The sequence below is a fragment of the Myxocyprinus asiaticus genome, chromosome 32 (genome assembly GCF_019703515.2).
Source record: "Myxocyprinus asiaticus isolate MX2 ecotype Aquarium Trade chromosome 32, UBuf_Myxa_2, whole genome shotgun sequence".
Taxonomy (NCBI): Eukaryota; Metazoa; Chordata; class Actinopteri; order Cypriniformes; family Catostomidae; genus Myxocyprinus; species Myxocyprinus asiaticus.
The window spans coordinates 19,394,126-19,422,091 of record NC_059375.1 but is presented as its reverse complement, the minus strand read 5'-3'; the positions used below and the strand labels follow the sequence as shown (position 1 = coordinate 19,422,091).

Genomic DNA, 27,966 nt, shown 5'->3' with positions numbered 1-27,966 from the left:
CAGTGATAATCAGTTCACGATGTCATTGTCAGCTGATGTCAAAGCATTTTCAGCTCCATCAGTGTTGTCATACTGACGCCTCGTGCCTGATTTCAGTTCACTCGCTGCTATGGAGACAGCTGAAGTTGGGTGAGTTACGCAAACAGCGCTTGTTTTTTTGTTATAAACAGTTTAGGACTGTACAATCAACACTGTTTGAAACATAGATGTGTCGTGCACGCACCAGCTTAACGCATTTATGTGCTGCAATGAAACGCGAAGAATAGTGACTTCAATTAATCAACAATTTACGTAAATTGATAGTGTTTTTGTACGTGTTGTTTGCACTAGACTGCGATCTCAGCCTGGTGCACAACAAATAGGAATTATTTTAGAAGCACTGTCATGAAAACCATACAGATTAGCTACGTAAACAATACCTTTCTCTTTGTAAAAAGCGTGGTTGAAGAGTGAAACAAACTTGCTTAATAGACTTTTTAAAGTGTATGCCTAAAGTGAAGACATTTGACATTTTATTTAAAGTTTTACAATGTCTTTAGTGGCAAGGGCAGTGTTAATATTGATAATGTGTACATTTGTTTCACAAATCAAACTTCTCTTGTTGGCCAACGTTTACTTTTAAATGAAGCACTGCTAATTTTGGCTGAATAACCTGTAGGATTTACATTGACCTATTAGTGTATCTATGTTGTAAATATCTTGCTTTAGAGTCACAAAATACTTGTAGAGCAGTACCAAACAATTTATTAATGGCTGCTGAAGGTGGGATAAGCATAGCATCTTGACATTGGTTAGATCAGTGTGTTTTGAGGAGACCATAAATGTTAATTCACTATTTGTGAATGCTTCACAGAGAGAAGATGGTGTGGCTCGCATTGTCTTTGGCACTTTTTACATCTGGACTGGCTCAGTGCACACCGTCTGTTGAGGATGACACAGGACTGGACCCTGAAGTCAATATGAACATTGTGAGTAACCAATATAACGTGTAATAACATGTTACAACGAGGGAGGTTTCTTTACTGTACAGCAAATTGTACATGAGTGCTAAAACACCATGATTATAATTGTGAATTGAGGTAAATTGGGCCACTTTCTAGAATTCATATTGGTTAATACAAGTTTTCTTTATATATTTTAGGTTTTATCAGTGAAAAGTGTCTTTTTTTTTTTTTTTGTGGTCCATAACAGCATGAACAGATTTCTCCAGAGTTCCTCATTTTAACATGTGCTCTAGAGAGGGTCATTTATAAGTTGATCCTCTCTATAATAAACCACATTTGAACTTTGTCCTTTATCTATCACATGAAGTCATTCAAAACCATTCAGATCAGCTTTAAGTAATAATTTAAGTAATAATTAATTAATAATTAGTTACATTTATATACTACTTCATATATACTACATGTATACTACTCCTGGCTGAACAAACTATTTGTCAGCTCAAATCCTGAACGTCATGTTACTCCTGCAGTGAACTTTGCACATGCTCTCTAATATTATTTCCAATTCCTCATTTTAACATGTGTTCTAGAAAAGGTGGATTCACAAGTTGCCCCTTTCTAAAATAAACCACATTTTGGACTTTGTCCTATTCTAATCCCATGATTCCGTGTGGCTCTAGGTTGCTGTATACAGAGCACATTGTCATAAGTACTTGTATCACTTGTTACAGTTAATTTTAACTCTTTGTTGTTCAAAGAAAAAGTTTTTTTTAAGGTGAGATAGGGAAGAGAAACTATTTTGCAGTTCAGCAATATTTTTTTATAAATGAGATTTGAGGGCTTTATGTAACATTTTTCCCACAGACTAAAGGGAATTGAATTCTGAGTGACATTTATACACTTTCAGGTGGGATTAGATATGAAACAAAAGTTTTTGTTTCAAACAGTGTGTAACGGGAAAGGATGGGCAAGGAGGAGGCGGGAACCAGCAGTCAACATAACTTTAATTACATAAAATAACTGAAACATAAAATAAAACACAGACACGCGCGCGCACACACACAGTGGCCTCGTGTGTGTGTGTGTGTGTGTGTGTGTCTCTCTCTCTCTCTCTCTCGAACTGGCATCTCCAGTTCCCTTTTATCTCTCTCTCCCGCTGATTAGTTGACTCAGCGCTGGCCGTGCACCCTCACAGCCCGGCCATGCCCTCCTCGTCACACAATGATATCTCATAATCATTGTTTGATGATTTTCACAGGTTAGATATTTGTTTGAAGAAACGTTGATAAGACAGTAATTTGTTAGTTGTCATACAAGAAGATTTAATAGCATTGCAACACTGGGTTGTATGGACTGTGTTTCTTGTACTTTCACATTTACCTTATCATACTCAATTTCACAAGTAGACCATGTAACCTTAAAAAATGGCACTTGGGCTATACTTAAAAGTGAAGTGTGTCATTTTTGCACCACTAGCAGCACCAAACAGAACTACAATCTGTTTGTTTGGGCAGCCTTACTGGGCTGAACAACATTGCCTTAACCAATGCCATGAGGTTAGGGCAGGAATACCTGTTTGGTCGAGCCAAGTGAGATGTGGAAATGTTTTAAACTTGTTAGGAAAACAGTCTTTATTTTTGCAAATCTGTATTGTGCTCTAAGTGGCACAGAAATTACCAGACAGATTACACTGTGAATTTGTTGAGAGTTAGGCAAAGTCTTTCTAGCAAGTTAGTCCACTGGCGGCCATCTCTGAAACGCTCTCGGGAAGCTATTTCCAGTCATGAAAGTGCAGCTCCTTTCTACTTGAATGGGGTCCAAAAGTACAAAATCTCCAAAATGGTTGGTCAAGATTATGATCAAAGAACATATTTCAAATCAGCAGTAAGATCGGACAATATTGGTATCATCAATTGTGCGTTTTTACCTCAGATTACACTAAAAAATTAATTGTCCCGGCTTGTATAGCTAATGCGCATGTGCTCTCAAGTTGATTGACAGGGGATAATTGGCTCTTTTAGGCAGGACTTTCTGTCTACATCCGTTGACCGTTGGGCATTCCAATTTCTCCCATTCATTTTAATAGGAGTGGCCCATCTCTGCTAAATAGTCTCAGGAGGAGGTCAAAAGTTCTGCTGCTGGAATCGCTCTGTGATTACCGAAATTTGAAACCACTACCACCAGTGGCCGAATTTGGAAGTGTTGTTGAGGTCAAAAGTCCACAGATTGGTGCCAAAAGTGAGTTGTATTTTTAAGTGTAAATGACATAATACAGTCAACAGGAATGCATATTTTTAAATTTTACCCCCTAACCCAAACCCCAACTTTAAACCTAACCTCCAGAGCCACAGTGATTACACTTTTCAGGGAAACCATCCAAAAAATGTCTTAGTAATCATAGTTGTCTCTGCACATTAAGCAGGGATAGCAGAAGGTATTTTAACATCGACAAAATTACACATCACCTTTCACACTCTCCAAGAAAGAAATAATACAACTGATGATTTTGAGTGCAGTTATATTTGCTCTTGATTTCAAGAAAAATGCAAGTCTCTATAACATGGCCTTTAGAATTTTTAGTAGTTTGTGACATTCTTCATTTAATCAGACATGTGTTGTTTAGTTATTTCCTCTTGTTGCAGAAGTGCTTGAAACATTTCTTCAGTTCAGCACAAGCTATTTCTTCATGAAGACAGGACCAATACCCCATTTCAGTGAAAGAAAGAGAGAAGTGCATCCCCCAGTGCTTACCCTACCCATAATGTGTGTTGAGCCAGCAGTGAGTTTGGCCTAAAGTAGAATGAGCAGACAGAAGACCGGGGGGGGGAGTGGGAAATTGCACTGCTTTTAATTATGCATGGGGAGATTGGATGGCAGTCCTGGAACTAACAAGCTCACACAACTTCTTTGAAGTCTCTGATTAGGCCTATAATTTATCTCATATCTGGAGGAGGAGGAGGAGCGGTGTGACTCTACACACTGAAATAATTGTGTCCTTAAAAAGACAAATGACTAAACTGCTTTCTGTTATCATTTTTCATTACATTTAAAAAATACTGACAAGCAATACTTCTATGTTGACAAGTAATTGTGTTATGTAGAGGTTAGAATAAAATAAATGTAGTTGTTCTTAAAAATGCTTATATTTCTTGTTCAAACATCTATTTTTTGTCATACATTTATGAAATTCGTTTTTATCAGCACAGAACAGTGCATTTGCTAAATTATTTGGGTCTCTAACCTATAAAAAGCCTAATGCATTAAAAACCAATGTGTATCGGCAGACAAACTGCCCTTATCAGGACAATGCTTTTGCTATTTTGAAAAGAGAATGACTCACTGAATGTGTTTGCTGTTCTACTGTATATAAATACTTTTCCTTTACAAGGAGGTTTGTTTGCATTGACTTCTCAATGCTTGTCTATTTATGCCTTGCCTTGAACTTTACCTATGTTCACCGCTGTGTTTGTTTCTTGTAGAGTGAGATCATAAGACACTGGGGATACCCAGCTGAAGAATTTGAAGTGGTCACCGAGGATGGCTACATCCTGAGTGTCAACAGAATCCCAAATGGGGTCAAAAGCAAGGCCTGGCAAGGTAAGCCTTTGAGTAAGACGTATTTGAATGAGCCTATTCATGCTGCTGTCTGACTTGCTTTTGCATAAATTATTAAAGATGGGAACTTGCTGTCTGCACATTCGTGGCCATCTGAAACAGGAATCTCTTTAACAAGCTGAATCTCTCCGACATTCACTAAATCAAACTGCACCCATACATAAAAACACACTCTGGTTGAGATTTTATATCTTAACGTTAAATTGATAGTTCACTCAAAAATGAAAACTCTATCATAATTTTCTCACCCTCATGTTGTTCCAAATCTGACTTTATTTCTTATGTGGAACACAAAAGGAGATGTTAGGCAGAACGTTTGCCTCAGTCACCATTCACTTTAATTGTATGGAACAAAGGTCTAAGGAAAGTGAATGGTGACTGAGGACATTCTAACATTCTGCTTCCCTTTAGCCTCTTAGCATGCCATGTTTTTTAATAGTCATGTACAAAATAAGGGGAAAGAAGTGGTTGTAGATGAGTCATTCTGGATTATACAGAGGAGGATCTTCTTAACACTCTCTTATAACTGCTGTTGAAAAAAGCAACCCACACATGATTTTCTTTTCATGAATAACCCGATCTCATGACCTCTTATGAGGATGGGGTTTATTAGAAGATCCTGTTTCTTCAATTGATTAGTTTGTTGTTTTTATCTTATCTTGCACATGGGGAAGATACTGTTTTAGCAATGTTGAAATACAGATTGCAACATATAGACATTAAATAAATCAATGGCTTTTAGCTAATTACAAACAGGCCTATTGCTATATCACTTGCTCTGTCCTCAGATATGACATTGTCAGTTTAGAAGCAAAGGAACTTGTGTAATGATACTGGAGGATGACATCATTTCAGTTAGAATGTAACTGGATGCATGTTAATAGGGCTGTCAAGATTATGCAATTTTGGCTGTTGGTTAATTGTCATACAAATAATTGTGATTAACCATTTAATTGTGTCTTTTGTTCATGTCAGTTGATTTACATTTATTACACATATACCTTAAGAAGTCTTTTATTATTAACAACTTGAAAACATAAAATGTTTAAAGTGATAGTTCACCCAAAAATGAAACTTCTCTCATCATTTACTCACCTTCATGTTACCCCAGATGTGTATGACTTTCTGTCTTCTGCAGAACACAAACAAAGATATTTAGAAGAATATTTCAGCTCTGTAGGTCCATACAATGCAAGTGAACAAGATGGCCAGAACTTTGAAGCTCCAAAAAATCACATAAAGGCAACATAAAAGTAATCCATATGACTCCAGTGGTTTAATATATGTCTTCTGAAGCGATGTAATCACTTTGGGTGAGAAACAGATCTATCATATTGCTTCTAAAGACATGGATGAAACCACTGGAGTCGTATGGATTACTTTTATGCTGCCTTTATGTGATTTTTGGAGTTTGAAATGTCTGGCCACCATTCACTTGCATTGTATGGACCTACAGAGCTGAACTATTCATCTAAAAATCTTCGCTTGTCTAAAAATCTTGAAGCACTTTATTAGGAACACTGTGGTCCAAATAAAGTGCCCAACGTGGTCTTCTGCTGTTGTAGCCCATCTGCCTCAAGGTTCGACATGTTGTGCTGTCTGAGATGCTATTCTGCTCACTACAATTGTACAGAGTGAATATCTGAGTTACCGTAGCCTTTCTGTCAGCTCATACCAGTCTGGCCATTCTCCGTTGACCTCTCTCATCAACAAGGCATTTCCATCCACAGAACTGCCTCTCACTAGATGTTTTGTTTTTGTCACCATTCTGAGTAAATTCTAGAGACTGTTGTACATTAAAATCCCAGGAGATCAGTTTGAGAAATACTCAAACCAGCCCTTCTGGACACCAACAATCATGCCATGGTCGAAATCACTGAGATCACATTTTTTCCCCATTCTGATGGTTGATGTGAACATTAACTGAAGCTCCTGACCCATATCTGCATGATTTTATGCATTGCTCTGCTGCCATACAATGAGATGATAAGATAATCACATTAATAAGTAGGTGTACAGATGTTCTTAAAAAAGTGCTTATTAAGCGTATATTAGAATAAAGTATTATTGTTATTATTGTTGTTGTTATCAAAAATATGAATATATTGCAATAGTAATATATTTGTCTAATTTATTACACATTTATTACACATGTAAATTATATTACATACTCAATCTAATAATCACAATAAAAAATAATTATGTAATAATCATGACATATAATAATATTGTGTTAGTGTGGTTAAATCAAGGCTGAACCAACATAGACACATGCCCCCCAATATTTAGAATAGTGGCCGATAAATATGGGTTTTTCAATTGCCTGTTCTCAAAATGTAACATTTGGTGCCACTCCAGTCTTGAATATTTTGGTTTTATGTTTTCAGTCCTGTTATAATAGTGCTTCTGGAATCAGTCGTTTTGAAATTTAGTGCTTCCCATATTTCATTAATGAGCAAAGAGATCTCTAAAGCCCATGCTCTCACACTAATCCCACCAGGGACGCCATTGGAGCGGAAAACCAATTCAACAGCCATACATCAGCTTTCACTCTCCCTCGCTGTGCTAACACAATGTCTCATGTTATTTTAAATGAGAATACATTTCCCTGACACAAATCCCTCTGCTGGAGGATTAAGGGCCTTTGAGAAACTTTGGACTTGTGCATCTTTGCGTTTCACTTATTGTATTAGATTAAGGGCATTGTTGGCTGTTCTTGAGTTGACATTCAGAACACCCCAACATTGACCCCACTCACCATCCTGAACAGCACTGTGACAGCAGTGGAGTCATTTAGGTTCCTGGGCACTACCATCTCACAGGACCTGAAGTGGGAGACCACATTGATTCAGGCCCAGCAGAAGTTGTACTTCATTCGCCAGTTGAGGAAGTTCAACCTGCCACAGGCGCTGCTGATACAGTTCTACTCAGCAGTCATTGAGTCTGTTCTCTGCACTTCAGTAACTGTCTGGTTTGGTTCAGTTACAAAATTGGACATCAGAAAACTACAAAGGACAGTTCGGAGTGCTGAGAGGACTATTGGTTGCCTCCAATAACCCCCCCACCCCCCCCACCCACACACTTTCCAGAGTGAGGAAAAGGGCTGGAAAAATCACTCTGGACCCCACTCACCCAGCACACTTCCTTTTTGAACAGTTGCCTTCTGGACGGCGCTATAGAGCACTGAGCACCATAACAGTCAGGCAGGAACAGTTTTTTCACTTAGTCCATTCACTTTATGAACAGTTAAAACTGCACCATTGAGCAATAATTATGTGCAATACACAGCTTAGTCTATTTATATTTATCCAACATACCATACCTCTTCTGCCATACATTCCCTTGCATCTGTATATAACAGATTTGTATTTGTATTTTAATCAGGAAGCCAGGGGATTTTGAAGCCAACATTTACAAGATGATCATAAGGCTGCATGTGTTTGTGTGTGCTGCTGGGAGCTGGTATGGATTAATAATGAATTCTGATATGTGATAAATAAGTTAAGAGCCATCAAGCTATTTGGTTTCAGTGAATGGCTGGTGCTGAGTGGTTTGACGTTTGGTGTATTCGGCATGATGTGTGCCGGAGCTCTGAGGTGGCACACGAGAGATGCATCTCATTTCCTGCTGTCCCATTTCTTCAGGTCACACGGGACACTGCGCTGCACGACTCAAAAGAACACCAGGGAATGGCAATGTTTTTTTTAGCACCAAGTGAGCTTTCACAAAGAGAGTTGGCTACAGAGGATGTTGAGTCTCACCTGTGAAAGTTCATGTTAATGTAACAAGGCAAAAATGTATTTTGCAATGCATTAAATCTGCTCATTCACTGCACAAAATGTTCATCCATTTAATATATTAGGTGTAAAGCAGTGATTTCCATCCTTTATTTCCCATAAACCCTATCGTGACTTATTGCACAACACTCTCATGGGGATTATCCTGCAGTTATGTAAAATGTGAAGTCTCAGTGCAATTGCCAAAATCTTGCTCTGTGATTTGCAGGGTAGAAGGAATGGCTGATATGAAGTAAAACAATACTATCAGCCCAAGGTCTGTTTGTGCTACTAAGAGGACCAGCTCACATCCAGTTTCTGACAGATATTTGCGATAAAGGTCCCAAAAAAGAAAGGGATGGCATGATGAGCCTAAAGCTAATGCACATGCTCCCTCTGCTGGCCAAACTTTTAAACTTATCAGCATTAAGAAAAGGAAGACAATGAAATTGCATCATTAAATTCACATGAGTGAAAGGTTTTATGACATCTTAACTCATTTATCATTTCAGTAATCCATTAATCTGTTCTCTTGATTTATGTTTATCACAGAACCCAAACCTGTAGTGTTCCTCCAACATGGTCTCCTTGCTGCTGGAAGCAACTGGGTGACAAACCTTCCCAACACAAGCCTGGGCTTCATCCTAGCTGAAGCTGGATTTGATGTGTGGATAGGCAACAGTCGTGGGAACACATGGTCCAGGAAACATGTCAGCCTTGACCCCAAAGAGAAAGAATACTGGGAGTTCAGGTATAAGAAAAACAGATTTATGCAAGTGCATGTGATATTTAATGGCACTTTGTATTCAGTCATTACATTTTTAGTCTGTTTTGAAGCACTCATTAGAAGTACTTATTACATGGCTTTCTGGAATACTTTATTCTGATTGGAATCGTGGCACTGAGCCATGTTTAAATATGTATAATAACAGTGTTGGGTAAGTTACTTCAAAAAAGTAATTAATTACTCATTAATAATTACATCTTCTCCATTGTAATTAGATTACTGTACTTATTACTCTGTCTGAAATGTAATTAAATTACTCATTACTAATGACTTTTTTTATAAAACCCATATTAACTTTGATCACATGGACAATAAAAGGAAAGACATCAAATTATTCTTTTAATTCTTTCAAATAAATCCTATGACATCAAATAAATTATTCTTGAACTTAAACTGTTCCTAAATGGCTAATAAAATCTGTTACTCAAAATCAATCACTCTCTTTATAATTTCTTCTCCAAGCAAGTAAATTAGTTGCAAAAGACTTTATTTCATGTAAGCATCGTAGGCAACATTCGTTACAGTATATTAACAGTAAACAGTTTTAACAAGGCACAGCAGCCCCTCAGCAAACCAGAGCAGAAAGGGAAAAATATTGGCTTACCGTTTATCACGTGCTGAAACTTGGACTGAAACTTTACCATTTAGAATCATGTGTAACGGTGCAACAGTCACATGAAGTCCTTTTTGACACCTGAACTTCTTCAGAACATCGAATCTTAAAGGTGCAGTATGTAAGATTCAGAAACCCTTGTTATTAATGACACCTGTGGCCATTAAGTGAACTGCAGTCAGCTACTTCTAGGTCTGCTTATGTGAGACTGTAGTTTGAAGTAATCACTTTTCTTTGCATGATACATTGACTGCATTTATACGATAGCCTATGTCGGCGTTAGCTAGCTAGCCAGCTTTATCAATAGCTGTTAGCTAAATGTGGTGAATGATGACAGTACCCGTTTATAAAATAGACTGTACATTATAAATATGTTGACACAATTCAGTATTGATGTGATTCCATCATAACTGTCATTTTGATATATCGATGCTCTGTTGTTTTATAATAATAGATTGTATATATTTTCTGTAAAACCAAGTTACGTTACACTAATGAATGGAGCTTTTTGCATTATCTTGAACATTGTCTAGCATTCATTTAATTTGATATTGTAGTTTACCTTGTTGAATAATTACAGATTAACATTGACATTAACCTGACTTTTAGTATAAAGAGAAGATCGTTGAAATTATTTGAAAGTTACGAAGCAAGGCAGCTTGCAATTCGTCAGCGTTAGCAGGCAAGATCAAGTTAGCTAAAATTACACAGATCAATCCTTATGGCACTATAATTCACATGCTTTGCAGTTATGTAAGCTTACCTGTCCAATAAAAAGAATGCCAATTAGGGTCGTTTTGATCCTCAAAACCGAACAAAGGTCCCTCCAGGAATCAAATGCCCTGCCGATGTTCACTCTAGTTTTCACTCGACTGCGATCACGTTCCCGCTTAGCCAGATGGGATTCAGTAGATTTTTTTTTTTTTTTTTTTTTGTCTTACTCTGAGTTTGTGTAGGAGTTGGTGTTGTGCTGGGAGCCAGACGTTTGCTGGATTCCATCTATAAGATAACGTTACCTAGTGTTGCAGACTGTCTGTTGACGCTGTTGAATAGCGGAAGAGAAGCTACTGTCTGAGGCAAGGCTCTCGGGAGCGTGCATAATCATCACATCCTTTGGATTTTCCCGGCAAAAGCGACCCGCTCCCTTCGCATGAAAATCAGCCTACAGGCTTTAATAGGCAACCTAGGAAGTCCAGGAAGGGCTAATTTTTTAAGTTGCGTTACAAGCCGTTCACACATTGGCAAAAAAAGGCGAGTATTACATGAAAAATGTTACATATTGCACTTTTAATGACACCTGCGCTAAAAACAAGCTAGACACAGCGCAACGAATGAAGCAGAATGCAGGTGTCTCGAGGTGCATTTTTAAATATCGAAGCTCATTTTAACTTGAGTGTCTAAAATCCGTCAGTCCTGCGTGAGACTTGAATGAAACAGCAAGATGCGCCTCAGCAGTCAAAGACGTCCATCTAGCACATGATTACATCAGAAAACAATTAAAACACAGTACAGACGTGCGCTTAAACACGTTCGGTGTGAACAGCTCCTGCAATCTCTTAAAAGTGTATATCTGTGTTGCCGTGTCAAGTGCTTCAGTAGGTACTTGGTCTTCGGATCTTCGGATTTGTCTTCTTATCTGCATTTGTCATAAACCCATCGTAATGGGGATATTTCCATTTAGTAAAACAGCCATTCTGTCTTCCGACATCTTTTCACTTGAGTGATTTCTCAACATAGTGATGCAAGCTCAAGTGTGCAGGCATGTTGCCAATGCATTTAAAGGGGCCAAGTTGAATTAGAAAACCAATATTATCATTAGACCTTTAATTTCGATTTTCAGTTCAATATTGTTTTATATAGAATTGTTTAAATTCTAAACAGTATGTAATGCAAGTACATCATAAGTAACTGTAATTAAATTACTACAAAATGAAGAGTAATACCTTTACTTTTTCAAGGAAAAAGTCATTTAATTACAGTAACCCAACACTGTATAATAATGACTGTATACATATTTAATTTTTGTACATGGCAACCATTGTGCTAGTAATACTCACAGATAAATTTCAGTCTATTTTTAAGATTAACACATTTCAGTGGTGTGAACAATTTCCATCAAACTGAATTGATTAATCTTTAAATAATATACATTATTATAAGTTAAGCATACATGTGAAGTATTTAAGTTTAAATACTAATTAAAAAGTATTAATTAACCCTTTAAGCTCGGATGGGTCTGCCGAGAAAAAATAATTATCAAAATTATTACACAGTCTTGACCAACATAAAGTAGGTATCATTTTAAAGCTTAGGCATTATGACCAAAACTGAACAAGTGCGTTGAAATTTGCAGACAAATCAGAAGTGTTTTTATAATTTATTAACAATTTTGCACTGTATGTATTATTGTTATCGGTAAACACAACAAACTTATCAACTAGCCATGTGTCATATGTCGTTGGAAAGCTCTAAAAGAGTAGAGTACAACCAGCCTATTTGTTAACATACATGTTATTTGTAAACCATTACCATTACACAAATCATTACCATACCATTACTTAGAGGAGGCGATTATCTTTAAAACGAGCCTACACACAACATAATCGGATGCATAGATCATTAGTTAATCCACACGAAGAACAATGTGCACACAGCACATAATGTGGTAAAACACGCTAGCTCTCCTGGATCAGATAACTTCACCAGAAATGATGTAGTACGTTGTCCAGCATCATGGAACGCTAAACCAATCCTATTATGATTCTGAACGCTGCAACCAGAGGTGGAAGTCATCCAAATATGGGCAGAGAGGATCGTTCACTCTGATTATATATGGCTACCAGGAGATGGTGCCAAGTACATGACAGATTCAATGATGGCTCAAAAGACACAGAATGGAACTGAATGAGATCTCGTTACTCATGCCTACATGCTTTGGAGAGAGAGCTTACCTTTAGTCATTGTTGTATTTGCATGTGTAATTAGTTCTCATGTACAATTATTATGTTTTATTTGTTTGTAATGCTATAACTTTGATTGCTTTGTCATATCAACACAAAATTGAACTCAGTTACAGGTGACATAATTGGGAACAAAACGAAAGCAGTTTTTCAGAGCTACCTTATTTACACCCTGGATTATATAATGTCAAATCAGAACAATAAGAAATAAAGTAAATGTTTTGCTCTTTTTTTTTTTAGGCTAAGAGACTCAGAATTTATCATAATCTATATCATTCAAATTTGAAAAGTTTTCTTTAAAATGATACCAAACACTTGACCCTCCTTGTCCCCCTTTTCTTTTGAATTAACAAATTCAAAAGAAATAATTTTAAATACTAATTACTAAAGTAATACTAAAGTACTTAACATTATGTTTAATTCATAATGCATGTCCATTTTGGTAAAGATTACTCAGTTCAGTTTGATGGAAATTTGTCATACATTTGAAATGCGTAAATCGTAAAAAAATAAATAAAAAAAAAACAAAAACAAAAAATTCTTAAATGTTCACGATTCTCGTATCCTTCTGTGGTCTCTTTCTTCTCGCATAATAAAACAATTTAAACGCAGATCAATACATTTCATGTCTATTTATTTGTATATTTGGCAAGTAGCTGTGCAATAAGCAGGATGATGTTCAGTTAGCCGATCATTACCGCAAAATACAAGACATGATCACCCAGTTGAAGTTTATTTTACATTATACAACAGTTAGTTCCGGTCCTCGAATCTGATTGGACGAGAGACATTCCGTGAGCACTGATGGTCTGACACCATCATCACTCGGACGCTTCACTGTGTGTATCACTCCGCTTGTGTTCGTGCTGTTCTAAAGTGTAAGAGCAGCGCAGATGTGTTAAGAGCTACTGTTTGTCTTTTTTTACGTTTTTTTTTTTTTTTTTACATTAAATATTTTAGCCAGCAGGTGGTGGCAAAGGATCATTTTTATGTGTAACATGAGCCAGTTAGGTGACGTGAAGTGAATCCGCCTCAGCCAGTGTTTACATACAGCAATCCGTGATCGCTTGTATTACTACACTACTAAAGCTAGGAAATGGCTTTAAACGAACAATTTCAGCATTACGGCACAGCTGAGAGACACAACAGACTGATTAATTACACAAACTGAAGGTGCTTACCTCATATCAGACTTTCCACATTGGATGCATACTGTTTAAAATGGCGGAGGACATTGCGTTTTCTATAGTATATGACTCTTGCGCACCGGCTACTGCGAAATAGGGAGAAATACCCCTGCTTGGACGGCTATTTTACCACTGAGAAAGCTGATCTTCAGAAAGCTGACAGCATCTCTTCTTGGGAGTGGCAACAGGTGATCGCACACGCTCCGTCTCTCTCTCTCCCTCACACACATCCATCCATCCATCCTTGTTTATCCAATAACTTGGTAGAAACAGCACAAGCCGTGATACTATTTCTGAAGTGACATTTTTGAATTACTAATGAAGGCTTGGATGTATCATTTGGTTTGAACCAGCAACGGCAGATTCTGATTTGTCGCGTAAGAAAGTAGTTCCATGCACAAATGCATTTTTATGACCGCACTCAGTTTTCCTAATTTTTTAAAATGTACTTGTTCATTGAACTGTTGTATATAAGCAATATCACACTCGCAATCGTGCTATATGGCCCTAAATCAGCACTGTTGTGATTACCTATGGCACTCGGCCTGCGGCCGAATCACAGCAGTGCTGATATAGGGCCATATCGCACTCTTGCTCATGTGATATTGCTTAAATAATCATTGTCTGATTATACATTAATCCCGTAATTGTTCCTAATTCTCAATTGGATTATTAATGTATCAGCCAGAACCCAGACTTCAAAAACTGTATTTCTCTTTCTGTTTGTTTTTGTGTGTGTGAGGCAGTCATGATGAAATGGCTAAGAAGGATCTTCCTGCAGTGATAAACTTCATTACAAAGACCACTGGCCAAGAGCAAATATTTTATGTGGGACATTCCCAGGGAACAACTATAGGTATTACCCATTCTCTTAGCATTTCAGATTGATTAACTTTTCTTTTTTCTGGAAATGTTATCCAGAGCTGCTATTCATCAAATCACCAGTCTACAAAATATGCTCAGAGATATACTGTGCATGTTATGGCATCCTCTTGTGTTTTCTGTTGGCAAATGCTGAACTGTTATTATGTGGAAGCATGTCACGGATGCATGATACTCTAACAAGAACATGTAATTGTTTATTTCCTCTTTTAGTATTGATGTTTAACTTACTGTTCCTCTCTCTTGTTTCTAAGCCTTCATGGCTTTCTCCTCAATGCCGGAGCTGGCCAGCAAAATCAAAATGTTCTTTGCCCTGGCTCCTGTTGCCACTGTGGCATTGACAAAAAGCCCCATGACCAAATTGTCTGTTATTCCAGAATTTCTCATTTGGGTAAGTAGTTTGTTTAAAACACTGTAACTCTTTGTGGTTTGAAGTACTACAGGCAGGGTGATTTTTCAATTCACATCAGCATATTCACTATGCCTGTGTAATTTGCAGGATCTCTTTGGACGAAAAGACTTCTTGCCTCAAAATGACCTGATCAAGTTTTTTGCTACCGAGTTCTGCAGCAGGAAGCCTTTGAGTGTGCTGTGTGGAAATGTCTTCTTTCTCCTCTGCGGTTTTGATGAGAAGAACTTGAACATGGTATAACATTATCTGCTTCCTGCTCTTGTAATTGCCACTTAAAGCGTAAGTAAATTAGGTCAAACATATTTATTAGAGCATGTTTAGTTTATAAAGATACACCCTGTAAATCAAAGATAGTGCAAATTATTTTCCACAAGTATTTCAAGAAAATCCTGTATTAAGCTAAGTTTTATAAGCTGTGGTGGACTTTAAGTATTGTTAAAGGGATAGTTCACCCAAAAAATGAAAGTTCTCTCATCACCCTCATGCCATCCCAGATGTGTGTGACTTTCTTTCTTCTGCAGAACACAAACAAAGATTTTTAGAAGAATATTTCAGCTCTGTAGGTCCATACAATGCAAGTTAATTGTAGCCAAAACTTTGAATGTCCAAAAAGCACATAAAGGCAATATAAAAGTAATCCATAAGATTCCTGGTGGTTAAAACAATATCTTCAGAAGCGATACGATAGGTGTGGGTCAAAAACAGATAAATATTTAAGTCCTTTTTTACTATAAATTTTCCTCCCTGCCCAGTAGGTGGCGATATGCACAAAAAGTTGCCAAAAACATAAGAAGAAGAATGTGAAAGTGAATTATAGTATATGTACTGTATATATATATATATATATATACAGGTGCATCTCAATAAATTAGAATGTCGTGGAAAAGTTCATTTATTTCAGTAATTCAACTCAAATTGTGAAACTCGTGTATTAAATAAATTCAATGCACACAGACTGAAGTAGTTTAAGTCTTTGGTTCTTTTAATTGTGATGATTTTGGCTCACATTTAACAAAAACCCACCAATTCACTATCTCAAAAAATTAGAATATGGTGACATGCCAATCAGCTAATCAACTCAAAACACCTGCAAAGGTTTCCTGAGCCTTCAAAATGGTCTCTCAGTTTGGTTCACTAAGATACACAATCATGGGGAAGACTGCTGATCTGACAGTTGTCCAGAAGACTAAATCATTGACACCCTTCACAAGGAGGGTAAGCCACAAACATTCATTGCCAAAGAAGCTGGCTGTTCACAGAGTGCTGTATCCAAGCATGTTAACAGAAAGTTGAGTGGAAGGAAAAAGTGTGGAAGAAAAAGATGCACAACCAACCGAGAGAACCGCAGCCTTATGATTGTCAAGCAAAATTGATTCAAGAATTTGGGTGAACTTCACAAGGAATGGACTGAGGCTGGGGTCAAGGCATCAAGAGCCACCACACACAGACGTGTCAAGGAATTTGGCTACAGTTGTCGTATTCCTCTTGTCAAGCCACTCCTGAACCACAGACAACATCAGAGGCGTCTTACCTGGGCTAAGGAGAAGAACTGGACTGTTGCCCAGTGTTCCAAAGTCCTCTTTTCAGATGAGAGCAAGTTTTGTATTTCATTTGGAAACCAAGGTTCTAGAGTCTGGAGGAAGGGTGGAGAAGCTCATAGCCCAAGTTGCTTGAAGTCCAGTGTTAAGTTTCCACAGTCTGTGATTGATTTGGGGTGCAATGTCATCTGCTAGTGTTGGTCCATTGTGTTTTTTGAAAACCAAAGTCACTGCACCCGTTTACCAAGAAATTTTGGAGCACTTCATGCTTCCTTCTGCTGACCAGCTTTTTAAAGATGCTGATTTCATTTTCCAGCAGGATTTGGCACCTGCCCACACTGCCAAAAGCACCAAAAGTTGGTTAAATGACCATGGTGTTGGTGTGCTTGACTGGCCAGCAAACTCACCAGACCTGAACCCCATAGAGAATCTATGGGGTATTGTCAAGAGGAAAATGAGAAACAAGAGACCAAAAAATGCAGATGAGCTGAAGGCCACTGTCAAAGAAACCTGGGCTTCCATACCACCTCAGCAGTGCCACAAACTGATCACCTCCATGCCACGCCGAATTGAGGCAGTAATTAAAGCAAAAGGAGCCCCTACCAAGTATTGAGTACATATACAGTAAATGAACATACTTTCCAGAAGGCCAACAATTCTCTAAAAATGTTTTTTTTATTGGTCTTATGATGTATTCTAATTTTTTGAGATAGTGAATTGGTGGGTTTTTGTTAAATGTGAGCCAAAATCATCACAATTAAAAGAACCAAAGACTTAAACTACTTCAGTCTGTGTCCATTGAATTTATTTAATACACGAGTTTCACAATTTGAGTTGAATTACTGAAATAAATGAACTTTTCCACGACATTCTAATTTATTGAGATGCACCTGTGTGTATATATATATATATAGAGTACATGTATAGTACAAAAGGACGGAAATATTGATCTGTTTCTCACCCACACCTATCATGTTGCTTCTGAAGACATGGATTAAACCACTGGAGTCGTCTGGATTACTTTTATGCTGCCTTTGTGCTTTTTAGACCTTCAAAGTTCTGGTCACCATTCACTTGCATTGTATGGACCTACAGAGCTTAAATATTCTTCTAAAAATCATTGTGCCATCTGGGATGGCATGAGGGTGAGTAAATGGTGAGAGAATTTTCATTTTTGGGTGAACTATTGGGCAACTGCTTACCATCACTAGTGACCACCCAGAACTCATTATCAGCCGCCTAGCAACACCATATATTTCAACCTTCAAATCTCTCTTCGAACTGCCTCAATATTTAAACTACATAAGGCCTATATACCCTTCAAACTGCCAAAGTATCTCTTCAAAATGTTTTCAAACTACAAATGACTCAGACTTCACGGCCTTTTTCAATGTTCAGAGAAGTATTTGTCAAGGGAACTTGGAAAGTTTGTCTGGACGGACTTTTCTTTTCTAGTTAAAACATGTTTTTTTTATGTCAATAGATTTGGGAATGTTCATTCATGAGTTTGTCTCTGTCTTTCAGACCAGAACACCTGTGTACACGACACACTGCCCAGCAGGAACCTCAGTGCAGAACATGGTTCAGTGGGCTCAGGTAATATAATTTCTCTGTCACATGTTCCAGTGTCTTCCTTTCCATCTGTGATACATTTGAAATCAAAGGTTTCCACATGATTTCTTTATTAGACAAACTCAAAATTAGTGACACTTCTAAAAGTACAAACATCAAGAGGTTGTGACAGTTCCTTTCATCTGTCTTAGTGTAAAAAATCAGTGTCAAGTAACAGAGCAGAGAGGCACTGTGGTGTCACAAGAGCGGATTCTGGGTAAGGCCCACAGGTGCATTCAGATATGTTTGATATTTGTCTGGGCCTGTTAGACCACATTGCCCAGCATGTGTTCACTGAAGCACTCATGCATTCGTTTGATTTTTTTTCCCCCATCCTTTTTTACCCTGACACCTCTTTTTCTTTTTTCTTTTTAACTCAAGCAAATAAGACTATGAAATTTGCTAGTTAATCTTGAGTTACTTACATTTTAGATACAATATGGCCTGTTGTTTTTGCTACGATAAAGAAAATCATTCCAAATGAAGCCAAAGGACGATTAACCGTTGCATATCGCCAAGCAACACAGACTGATAGCTGGTCAAGAGCACTGCGAACACAGGCAAGCGGAGTGATGCAAACAGTGAAGCGTCCTAGTGCTGTTTCAATAAATACCAGCACTCTTTGAACGCTGCTTGTGTAATCAGATTTGAGGACCGGAACAAACTGTTGTATAATAGATTTGTTTGTAATTAGTTATGTATTCCCCATTGCAGCTTACCTATATTCTCAATATCTGCTGTTCTAGATATTGCAATAGATCAAATGATTTAGTAACAGACAGTATAATATACATACCATAGCACAGGCGCGGACTGGCCATTGAGAGAACCGGGACTTGTCCTGGTGGGCCGGCCGCGAAATGGGGCCGCATGTGCTGCCGCTTTATGCAGAACGCGATATACGGAAGGGGGCAGCGATATGCAGTCCGCCCCTGCTATAGCAGCAACTACCTAAACCAATATACTAAGATGTAAACCACACTTTACTCTGTTTGTCTTATACACTACACCTACATAGACTGTGCTTTGATAATTATGGCTCAAATATCGTATTGCTTTTCAAATTGAACAATTTTTGTTGCTTGAACAGATTTTTTAACACATTTCTTGTATTATTTTTCCAGGCTGTAAAATACGGGAAGCTTATGGCGTACGATTATGGAAAAGCTGGAAATATGGCACATTATAATCAGGTAATGTTGAGCAGGATATTTTCCACATTTTTATTAACTATAACTACACATTTAATATAGCTGTCAGCATGACCGGGTCATTGGGCCATTTTTGTAATACTTTAGATGCTTGTGAGGAGAAATGTCTCTCGGTTGCTTTGTTGTTCAGAACAAGAGTCAGTAATCAGTAAAACAATTCCTGAGTCGTAAAGTAGAAGACACCTTTAGGGCTCATAAATGTCTTCTTGCTTCGCCCCCTCCAGACGAGCCCTCCTCTGTACAACATACGGGACATGCTGGTACCCACAGCTCTGTGGTCTGGTGGGCAGGACACGCTGGCAGATCCTCAGGATGTGGCTCTGCTGCTCACACAGATACCTAAATTGGTGTACCACCGCAACATCAACCACTGGGAGCACCTGGATTTCATCTGGGGCTTAGACGCCCCACAGGAGATGTACAACAAAATTATTGAATTGATGAGGCAATATGTGTGAAGAGGAGATTTTCATCATAAGGTTTTAAGTTTTTAGCATTAATTCAGGTATGTCTTTTTGTTTGTGCATGTCCTCTGAGCTAACATTTGTTTTCTACCACTGGAAATATGTATTCCTGAATGTAATGGATAACTTTGATCAAGAGAAACAAGGAACTTCTCTTTTTGCATTCAGTTTTACCTCTAACCATGAAATCAAGTGCATCATTGTTTGTTCATGCTGTAAACAAATGAAGTTATGTTTAAGGTGCTGGTAAACCTGGTAATTTTTCAAATGTCAAGAGACCAATCTGAGCTGTCACCTAGAGACTGTTACACTCATGATCAGGTCACTTGTTCAATGTGTTCTTCATTTTAGCTTTTACTAACCACTACTAGTTTATCTTGCTGTACTGTAACATTTCATGACCTGTCTCATCGTGGTCTTGTCATGTAATGAATCATAAGTTTTAATGAGTGTTTTATGTTAATCTCTGATTTTACTGACTTTCTTGTAAGGCTTGTTGATTACACTGACTAAAGTATGCCTTAGATTTTAATTCTTTGAACTAGTTTGTAATGTAAACCATGACTTGAAACTCAAACATTGATGAAACAGATGTGCGCATACAGAAAGTAACTTTTATAGTTTTATTTTTTTCTGAATACAGGGGTCCTCCTTTTTTTTTAGATATTTTATTTGTGACCTTAAACACATGGCATGAATCAAATCATATGAATTCCTACAGTAAAAAACAACATTCACTTATTTCTCAAAAACAGAATCACATATACCCTTAAAAGAGAATACAGAAATCAGTATAGTAACATCAGCAATATCTTTAATATGAGAAATGTAGTCCTATTTTTTTTTTAAAGGAAGTGATAAAGTGCAAACGGTTTTTGTGATAGTTGGTGCAAACCCAATCTAAAAATCGGCAGGTTAATTGTCAAGGATCCCACTTTTGCAGCAAGTATTTGTCCCCTTTTGTCCTCCATTAATACTTTCAACTTGATTTTGTTAACATTGCAGCAATTTTGTGGAATTGTAGTCTCTTAGCAATATCTAGTGGTGTTTCATGATTCTGTAATGGAAAAAATAAATCAGAACTTACATAAACAATATCATGAACTTATATATATTTTCACAACTTCGTTTTAAACCATACTTGAATAAAAAAGCACATGTACAATGTTGGTTTTACAGCACTACAAATCAACTTCTCACCAGTTTCAAAATCCAGTGAGTCTCCCAACCACTGCAATTTGCCCAAGCACTCGCCTGATTTTCAGTTGACATGAATTGCAAATACGAGAAACTTGCTGCTATTTAAAACACCATTAGATCTCCATCATGTTGATTTCAAATTATTTTCTTTGAAAACATAAGTGATTCTCACCCCAACAAATGATTTTTTTTTATTTCTTTTTATTATCTCTTAATTTAACAAGTTGCAACAAATCATTAAACTACAGTATATTAGCAGAATAATTATTTATTGTGAGAACTTAATGTGTTTAATGAAAATTGGTGTCTTATAATCAATGTTACTGCTATTTTATAAACGCAATAAGCTACTGGATGCTGTGCATTGCAGCGATTTAATGATCTCCTAGTTAAAATTTGAAAACAACTGAAATAAGAGATAAGGTTACTAATCCTTCTGTATCATTTGATGTAAAAAGTAATTGTGCAATGATCACATGAAGTTAGAAGTAACTTACTTTGTTCTGTATTGAAACATCTGCATTTTTCATCAATAACAATGGAATGATCCTTTGACTTTTTCTTTGGCAAGCATAGTGAAGTCCTGTGTTCCCTTTCTAAAATGATGCAAAGATACACAGATTACAAAATAAAATACCCCAACTTCTCAAAAAAACAAAAAAAAAAAACAATTATATATACACTATATTGCCAAAAGTATTCGCTCACCTGCCTTTAGACGCATATGAACTTAAGTGACATCCCATTCTTAATCCATAGGGTTTAATATGACGTCGGCCCACCCTTTGCAGCTATAACAGCTTCAACTCTTCTGGGAAGGCTTTCCACAAGGTTTAGGAGTGTGTTTATGGGAATTTTTGACCCTTCTTCCAGAAGCGCATTTGTGAAGTCAGATACTGATGTTGGACGAGAAGGCCTGGCTCGCAGTCTTCGCTCTAATTCATCCCAAAGGTGCTCTATCGGGTTGAGGTCAGGACTCTGTGCAGGCCAGTCAAGTTCTTCCACACCAAACTCGCTCATCCATGTCTTTATGGACCTTGCTTTGTGCACTGGTGCGCAGTCATGTTGGAACAGGAAGGGGCCATCCCCAAACTGTTCCCACAAATTTGGGAGCATGGAATTGTCCAAAATCTCTTGGTATGCTGAAGCATTCAGAGTTCCTTTCACTGGAACTAAGGGGCCAAGCCCAGCTCCTGAAAAACAACCCCACACCATAATCCCCCTCCACCAAACTTCACAGTTGGCACAATGCAGTCAGACAAGTACCGTTCTCCTGGCAACCGCCAAACCCAGACTCATCTATCAGATTGCCAGATGGAGAAGCATGATTCGTCACTCCAGGGAACGCGTCTCCACTGCTCTAGAGTCCAGTGGCGGCGTGCTTTACACCACTGCATCCGACGCTTTGCATTGCACTTGGTGATGTATGGCTTGGATGCAGCTGCTCAGCCATGGAAACCCATTCCATGAAGCTCTCTACGCACTGTTCTTGAGCTAATCTGAAGGCCACATGAACTTTGGAGGTCTGTAGCGATTGACTCTGCAGAAAGTTGGCGACCTCTGCGCACTATGCGCCTCAGCATCCGCTGACCCCGCTCTGTCATTTTACATGGCCTACCACTTCGTGGCTGAGTTGCTGTCATTCCCAATCGCTTCCACTTTGTTATAATACCACTGACAGTTGAGTGTGGAATATTTAGTAGCGAGGAAATTTCACGACTGGACTTGTTGCACAGGTGGCATCCTATCACAGTACCACGCTGGAATTCACTGAGCTGCTGAGAGCGGCCCATTCTTTCACAAATGTTTGTAGAAGCAGTCTGCATGCCTAGGTGCTTCATTTTATACACCTGTGGCCATGGAAGTGATTGGAACACCTGAATTCAATTATTTGGATGGGTGAGGGAATACTTTTGGCAATATAGTGTATATTTACACATACACACATGAAACATTCTACTTTTCTACTTACATAGTCTACAGCGTTTATGTCTACTTTACTGGCCAACACAAGCTCCATCAATTTCACATTTTTTCTTTGTTTCTCCTCCTTTTGAGAAAGAAAATGCAGAATGATTTAATGTAGTACAATTAAAGGTGCTGTAATTGATTTCAGCCGTTCTACTTCCACAAGACTGAGACGTTGAATTAGCCACGCCCCCTCTTTCCAAAACCCCGCACTCCAAAGATTACAAATGAACTTTAAGGCCAACATCATAAATAAATGGTTGTTTAAAACAACAGCAGCAAAATAGCACCCTCAACAGACAACTGTTATGAACAACATGGCTTAAAAATGGCAGTAAGCCTCAATAATTCACTGCAACTACAATAATGTATGACAGAAAAATGACAGGTTAAAAGCGTCAATGTCCACGGACCACAGACACATTTTTGTTTGCTGTTTACAAAGTCTAGAGCTGTCACAGAGACCAGTGAGACATCTCACAACACTTTTTTCATTTATATCCTTAAATGTGTGCATACATTTCCATTAAAAAAAAAAATCACTTACAGCACCTTTAAACACATAAAAATACAGAAACCACAATAACTAATTTCGGATGCATGAACACCATAATTACCACAAAACAATTTCTATCCTTATCCATGTACATTGATTTCAGGGAAATTCCTCCATTTCACATGCCAAGTTCAATGTTCTGGAGTTTCAACATGACCACAAGTCTTTTCTTGCACACACAGTTAGTAGCCTGTTTCAGACCATGACACTGTTAGAACTAGGGTTGCAAAATTCCGGGAATTTTCAAAGTTGGAAACTTTCCATGGGAATTAACGGGAATAAACTGGAAATTTGCTAAATTGCAAGTTAGCCTATAACAGGGAACTTAATGTAGTTGAAAAAAAAAAAAAAAAAAAAAAAAAAACATGCAGCATAATCTTGGTTAAAACAACCAGATTTAATGCAAATTCAGTTGAATTTCTACCCTGGGCATTCCTCAATCACATGCACACAGCACACTACTTACTGCAGGCTACTTGCTACAGCAGGACTATTGAAGCCACACTACTGCATTTGAGCCCAAGGACTACATCCAGTAAAGTAAGTTTTGATGATATTACTAGGGTAAATATATTTGATCTATGGTATTAAAGTTTAACTAGCAAATACTAAATCAAAATGTGTTTATACAGTAGCTAGCTAGCCAGTATATCAGATATGCTAAATGTAAGCTAGCTAACACCATTTCATTGACAATTTAAGAGGCTAGCTATCATGGTGCTAGCTAGCGCAACTGTGATGCTGTTTCTTCTGCCTTCTGCTAGCCAATTTTCTGTTATCATACAAGAATGTAGGTTATAGTTTGATTTAGCATGCTGATTGAGGAGTGTTCATCTAGCCTATTTCTATTCATTTGTAAAATATTTTTTACCATTCCAGAATATTCCAATTGTTTAGCTAACTATTTATATATCTGTGCATGGCATTGCATTAGTGTTTTTTTTACAAGCTTTTTTCAAATCTTATTCTACAGAACAATGCCATGTGCGCCATCTGATGTGTGGATACATTTCACCTCAACCAATGTAGAAGGAAAGGCTGTGTGCATTTGCAAATACTGTGCAAAGACCTATGTTAAGAATGCCACAAAGATGCAGCAGCATATAGCCAAGTGCCCAAAGTTTTTTTCCAATATTTCCAAAATTCCCCAGCTTCAGTTCCCATGGAAAGTTTCTGGAAATTTACTGTAAATTTTCAGCCCTTTTGCAACCCTAGTTAGAACACAGGGATAACTTACCATTATGAGATAGCCAATTAACAGGATAGGCATTAAAATGGCAATCATCAGGTAGTCCAGGAAAGAAAACGTTCTTCTCGTAGCATAGTGCAAACAAGTTCTTTCTTTCTAAAAGAAGAATACACACATGGATATGTTTAAGCAAAACAAGCAATTTGACCACACAATAAACCATAATCAGTCAAATGTTCCCACATTCTGGTCATCAGGGCCGGCCCGTCCTACAGGCGGCTGCCTTGGGCCCCGATGTGCATGGGGGGGCCCCGCAAATATGTGCAAAGTAAATGAACAAGTCATAAGATTAAGAAACATTGATGACTTTTATTTTGAAATTCTCTGCAGTCCAATGGTTTCTATCGCGCGCACACTCAGGAGGGGTGCGATCAACATGCGTGGACCTGATCGTTTAACATACAAATCACAATGACGGTGAAAACTAAAAACAACATATTAAGTATAAAATGATAAAGTCACATCAAATAAAATTACAGCAGTGTATCTAAAATCGGCAAGAAGTAAATCTACATTTATGAATTTGGCAGATGCTTTTATCCAAAGCAACTTACAGAGCACTTATTACAGGGACAGATCCCCTGGAGCAACCTGGAGTTAAGTGCCTTGCTCAAGGACACAATGGTGATGGCTGTGGGGATTGAACCAGGAACCTTCTAATTACAAGTCATGTGCTTTACCCCACTATGCCACCAACACTCCACACAATCTAAGCAGTACACACTAATCTGCATAGTTTATTCATAACGCAAAGCATTTCTGGGTACTTGAGTGCCGCTTCTAATAACAGTATTATTAGACACAGATCGCACCTTGTTGAATAATGCGCACGCCTGACAGAAACGCAGGAAATAAGTTATGAAAAATATTGCTTTGTGGCTATCTGAGTCTTTGAGGCTTATTTTGTGTAAAGAATAGCAGAAACAGTGCTTGACAAATCATTAGGGCTTTTCACGGTTTCTCAAGAATAATCTGCTGGGGAAGGAATTTAGACACTGTCGATATTCAGATGCAAAAAAAAAAAACTCACATAAGAGTGAACATATGAGCAATTAATCTGGAAAATAACCAAACTATCTGCAAAAATCTCTGCTCTCTAAGAGGTATGTGTTTATTCTTTACATTTGATTACAAATATATATTTCGAGGTGTTGTGTTTATAGGCCCGATTTAATTTATTTAATTTATACATAACTGTTACCCAGTAATTATCATACTTATTATTTCCATGCACCGAGCTATACAGTATAGCACTTCTTTTTTTAGTGCTTTCTGATAAAAAAAAAAAATCTGCTCATCCCGTTTGCAGTGGTTCTATGGATGTTTTAAAGTTATGACAATTTTCACACCGGGAGGCCTATTTTCATGATTTCACCTAGGGCCCCACAAACCCCCAGGCCAGCCCTGCAGGCCATGTACACACTGCAGATGATCATGGGTGTCACTCCTCATGAATGCTTCAACCTGTTTTGTTCACACAGACTTCAGTTATTCATGAAAGTGGCATCCGCTTTCTACAACGGTATTCACTAATGAGAAATTTTGATAGTAACAACCATGTATTATAAGCCGAACTGAAAAACTACGTGTTGAATTCTATCTTAATCTACAAAGATGCAACAAGCCATTAAATTATGTCACGATGTGTGTCTTTTTTCTCCTTGCAGTTTACTAAAAATGTCTAATATTATTTGCACTAAAAAACAGTTTGCATCACTACTGTATGTCAACCACCACAAATTCAGGAGTAACTCAATTTTCCCTACACCCACAGAATGATCATTTTGGGGATTCACTCATTGAAGTGCAGTTTGTCACTGGCAAAATTTTGCAGTCAGAGAAACAATATGCATTTAAGTTAATCAACGTATACTAGCCTTATTAAACCCATCTGAAATCACCACATGTTAAAGATTGCCTCAAATGGTCTTCGATGGCAGTACGATAGTAAGATTTGAGAAAGGACTCTTTCTGCCTCCTAACACTCAACACGTATGTACTACCTTATTTCTAATGGACACATTAGCATTGTGATCTAGAAGGTATTTGATGATCCTGAGATTTCCACGCCTACAGGCGGCCATGACTGGTGTGTCTCCAGTACCCTCATCTTGAACATTTACATTTCCAGCATCGGCCGAGATCAGTTCTCGCACCTTGTGGATATCATCTTCATAGGCTGCTTGACACATGGGCTATGGAAAGAAAGCAGAGCAAAACATGATAGCATGCATGTGATTGCACAAAACATTCAGTGATTTCCTGTCTAGTGCATTTAATGAGAGTAAAGAGGAATAAAGCATAATGAGTAAATGTCCGTGGCATGTGATGAGGTGTTTGGTAAGAAAAATGACTTGATATCAGACACGTTGAAGTGCAAAACAGGTCTGGTGACATCCCAGGAATGACAGTTAATACATAAACACACCCTTTCCAAACACAAAATTACAAAGGAAATAACAAACAAAGTAAGTGTTACATTCTGTTTAAATAACAAACATAGCACAATTATTTATGTAAACTACACAATACATTTTTAACGTGAATGCAACTCGAATTATACAAACTGTGATACTGAAAACATGCCAACACTAGTGCCAAACTTTTCAATAACATAAAACAAACATATTTCAAACAACACAGCAGTATACTAAAAACATGATTCTCTTCATTAGTGTCCTGTATATTCTGTGGACTTGTGTAATTAAGTGCCTTGAAAAAGAGAACTGTGTCTTAAACCGGCTGTCTGAGAAGAGAACAGTTTGGCGTCGTCACGTACAGCCAGCTGACTTCAAAATGCAGAAAGATCGGAATAAAGTTCAAAGTTGTAAAAGAAGGCGGGGAAATAAAAGCCCACGTCACTCACCTCTGAGTACAATATACCCATTTGGCTTCCTCTCCCCCTAAAGCGAAACAAAATGATAACTGAAATCCTTAATCCGGACACTAAGAGTTTAAAACTAACATAAACGGCGCAGCGTTTCAGATTAGGG

At 37.8% G+C, this 27,966-nt stretch overlaps 2 protein-coding genes across 2 annotated transcripts; one reads left to right on the top strand and one right to left on the bottom strand.

Moving 5' to 3' along the window:
- Positions 1–17: 17 nt before the first annotated feature.
- LOC127423444 (lysosomal acid lipase/cholesteryl ester hydrolase-like) lies at positions 18–21,680 on the top strand. The gene is made up of 10 exons (XM_051667743.1): positions 18–129; positions 854–968; positions 4,424–4,541; positions 8,888–9,086; positions 14,629–14,738; positions 15,019–15,155; positions 15,264–15,410; positions 18,239–18,310; positions 19,450–19,518; positions 19,761–21,680. The coding sequence occupies exons 1-10, from the start codon at positions 110–112 to the stop codon at positions 19,992–19,994; spliced, it is 1,221 nt and encodes a 406-aa protein (XP_051523703.1). The 5' UTR covers positions 18–109; the 3' UTR covers positions 19,995–21,680.
- Positions 20,909–27,966, bottom strand: LOC127423447 (ankyrin repeat domain-containing protein 22-like). The gene is made up of 6 exons (XM_051667747.1): positions 27,840–27,966; positions 26,977–27,168; positions 24,962–25,069; positions 23,173–23,250; positions 21,698–21,796; positions 20,909–21,057 (listed from the first exon to the last, which is right to left on the bottom strand). The coding sequence occupies exons 1-6, from the start codon at positions 27,858–27,860 to the stop codon at positions 20,980–20,982; spliced, it is 576 nt and encodes a 191-aa protein (XP_051523707.1). The 5' UTR covers positions 27,861–27,966; the 3' UTR covers positions 20,909–20,979.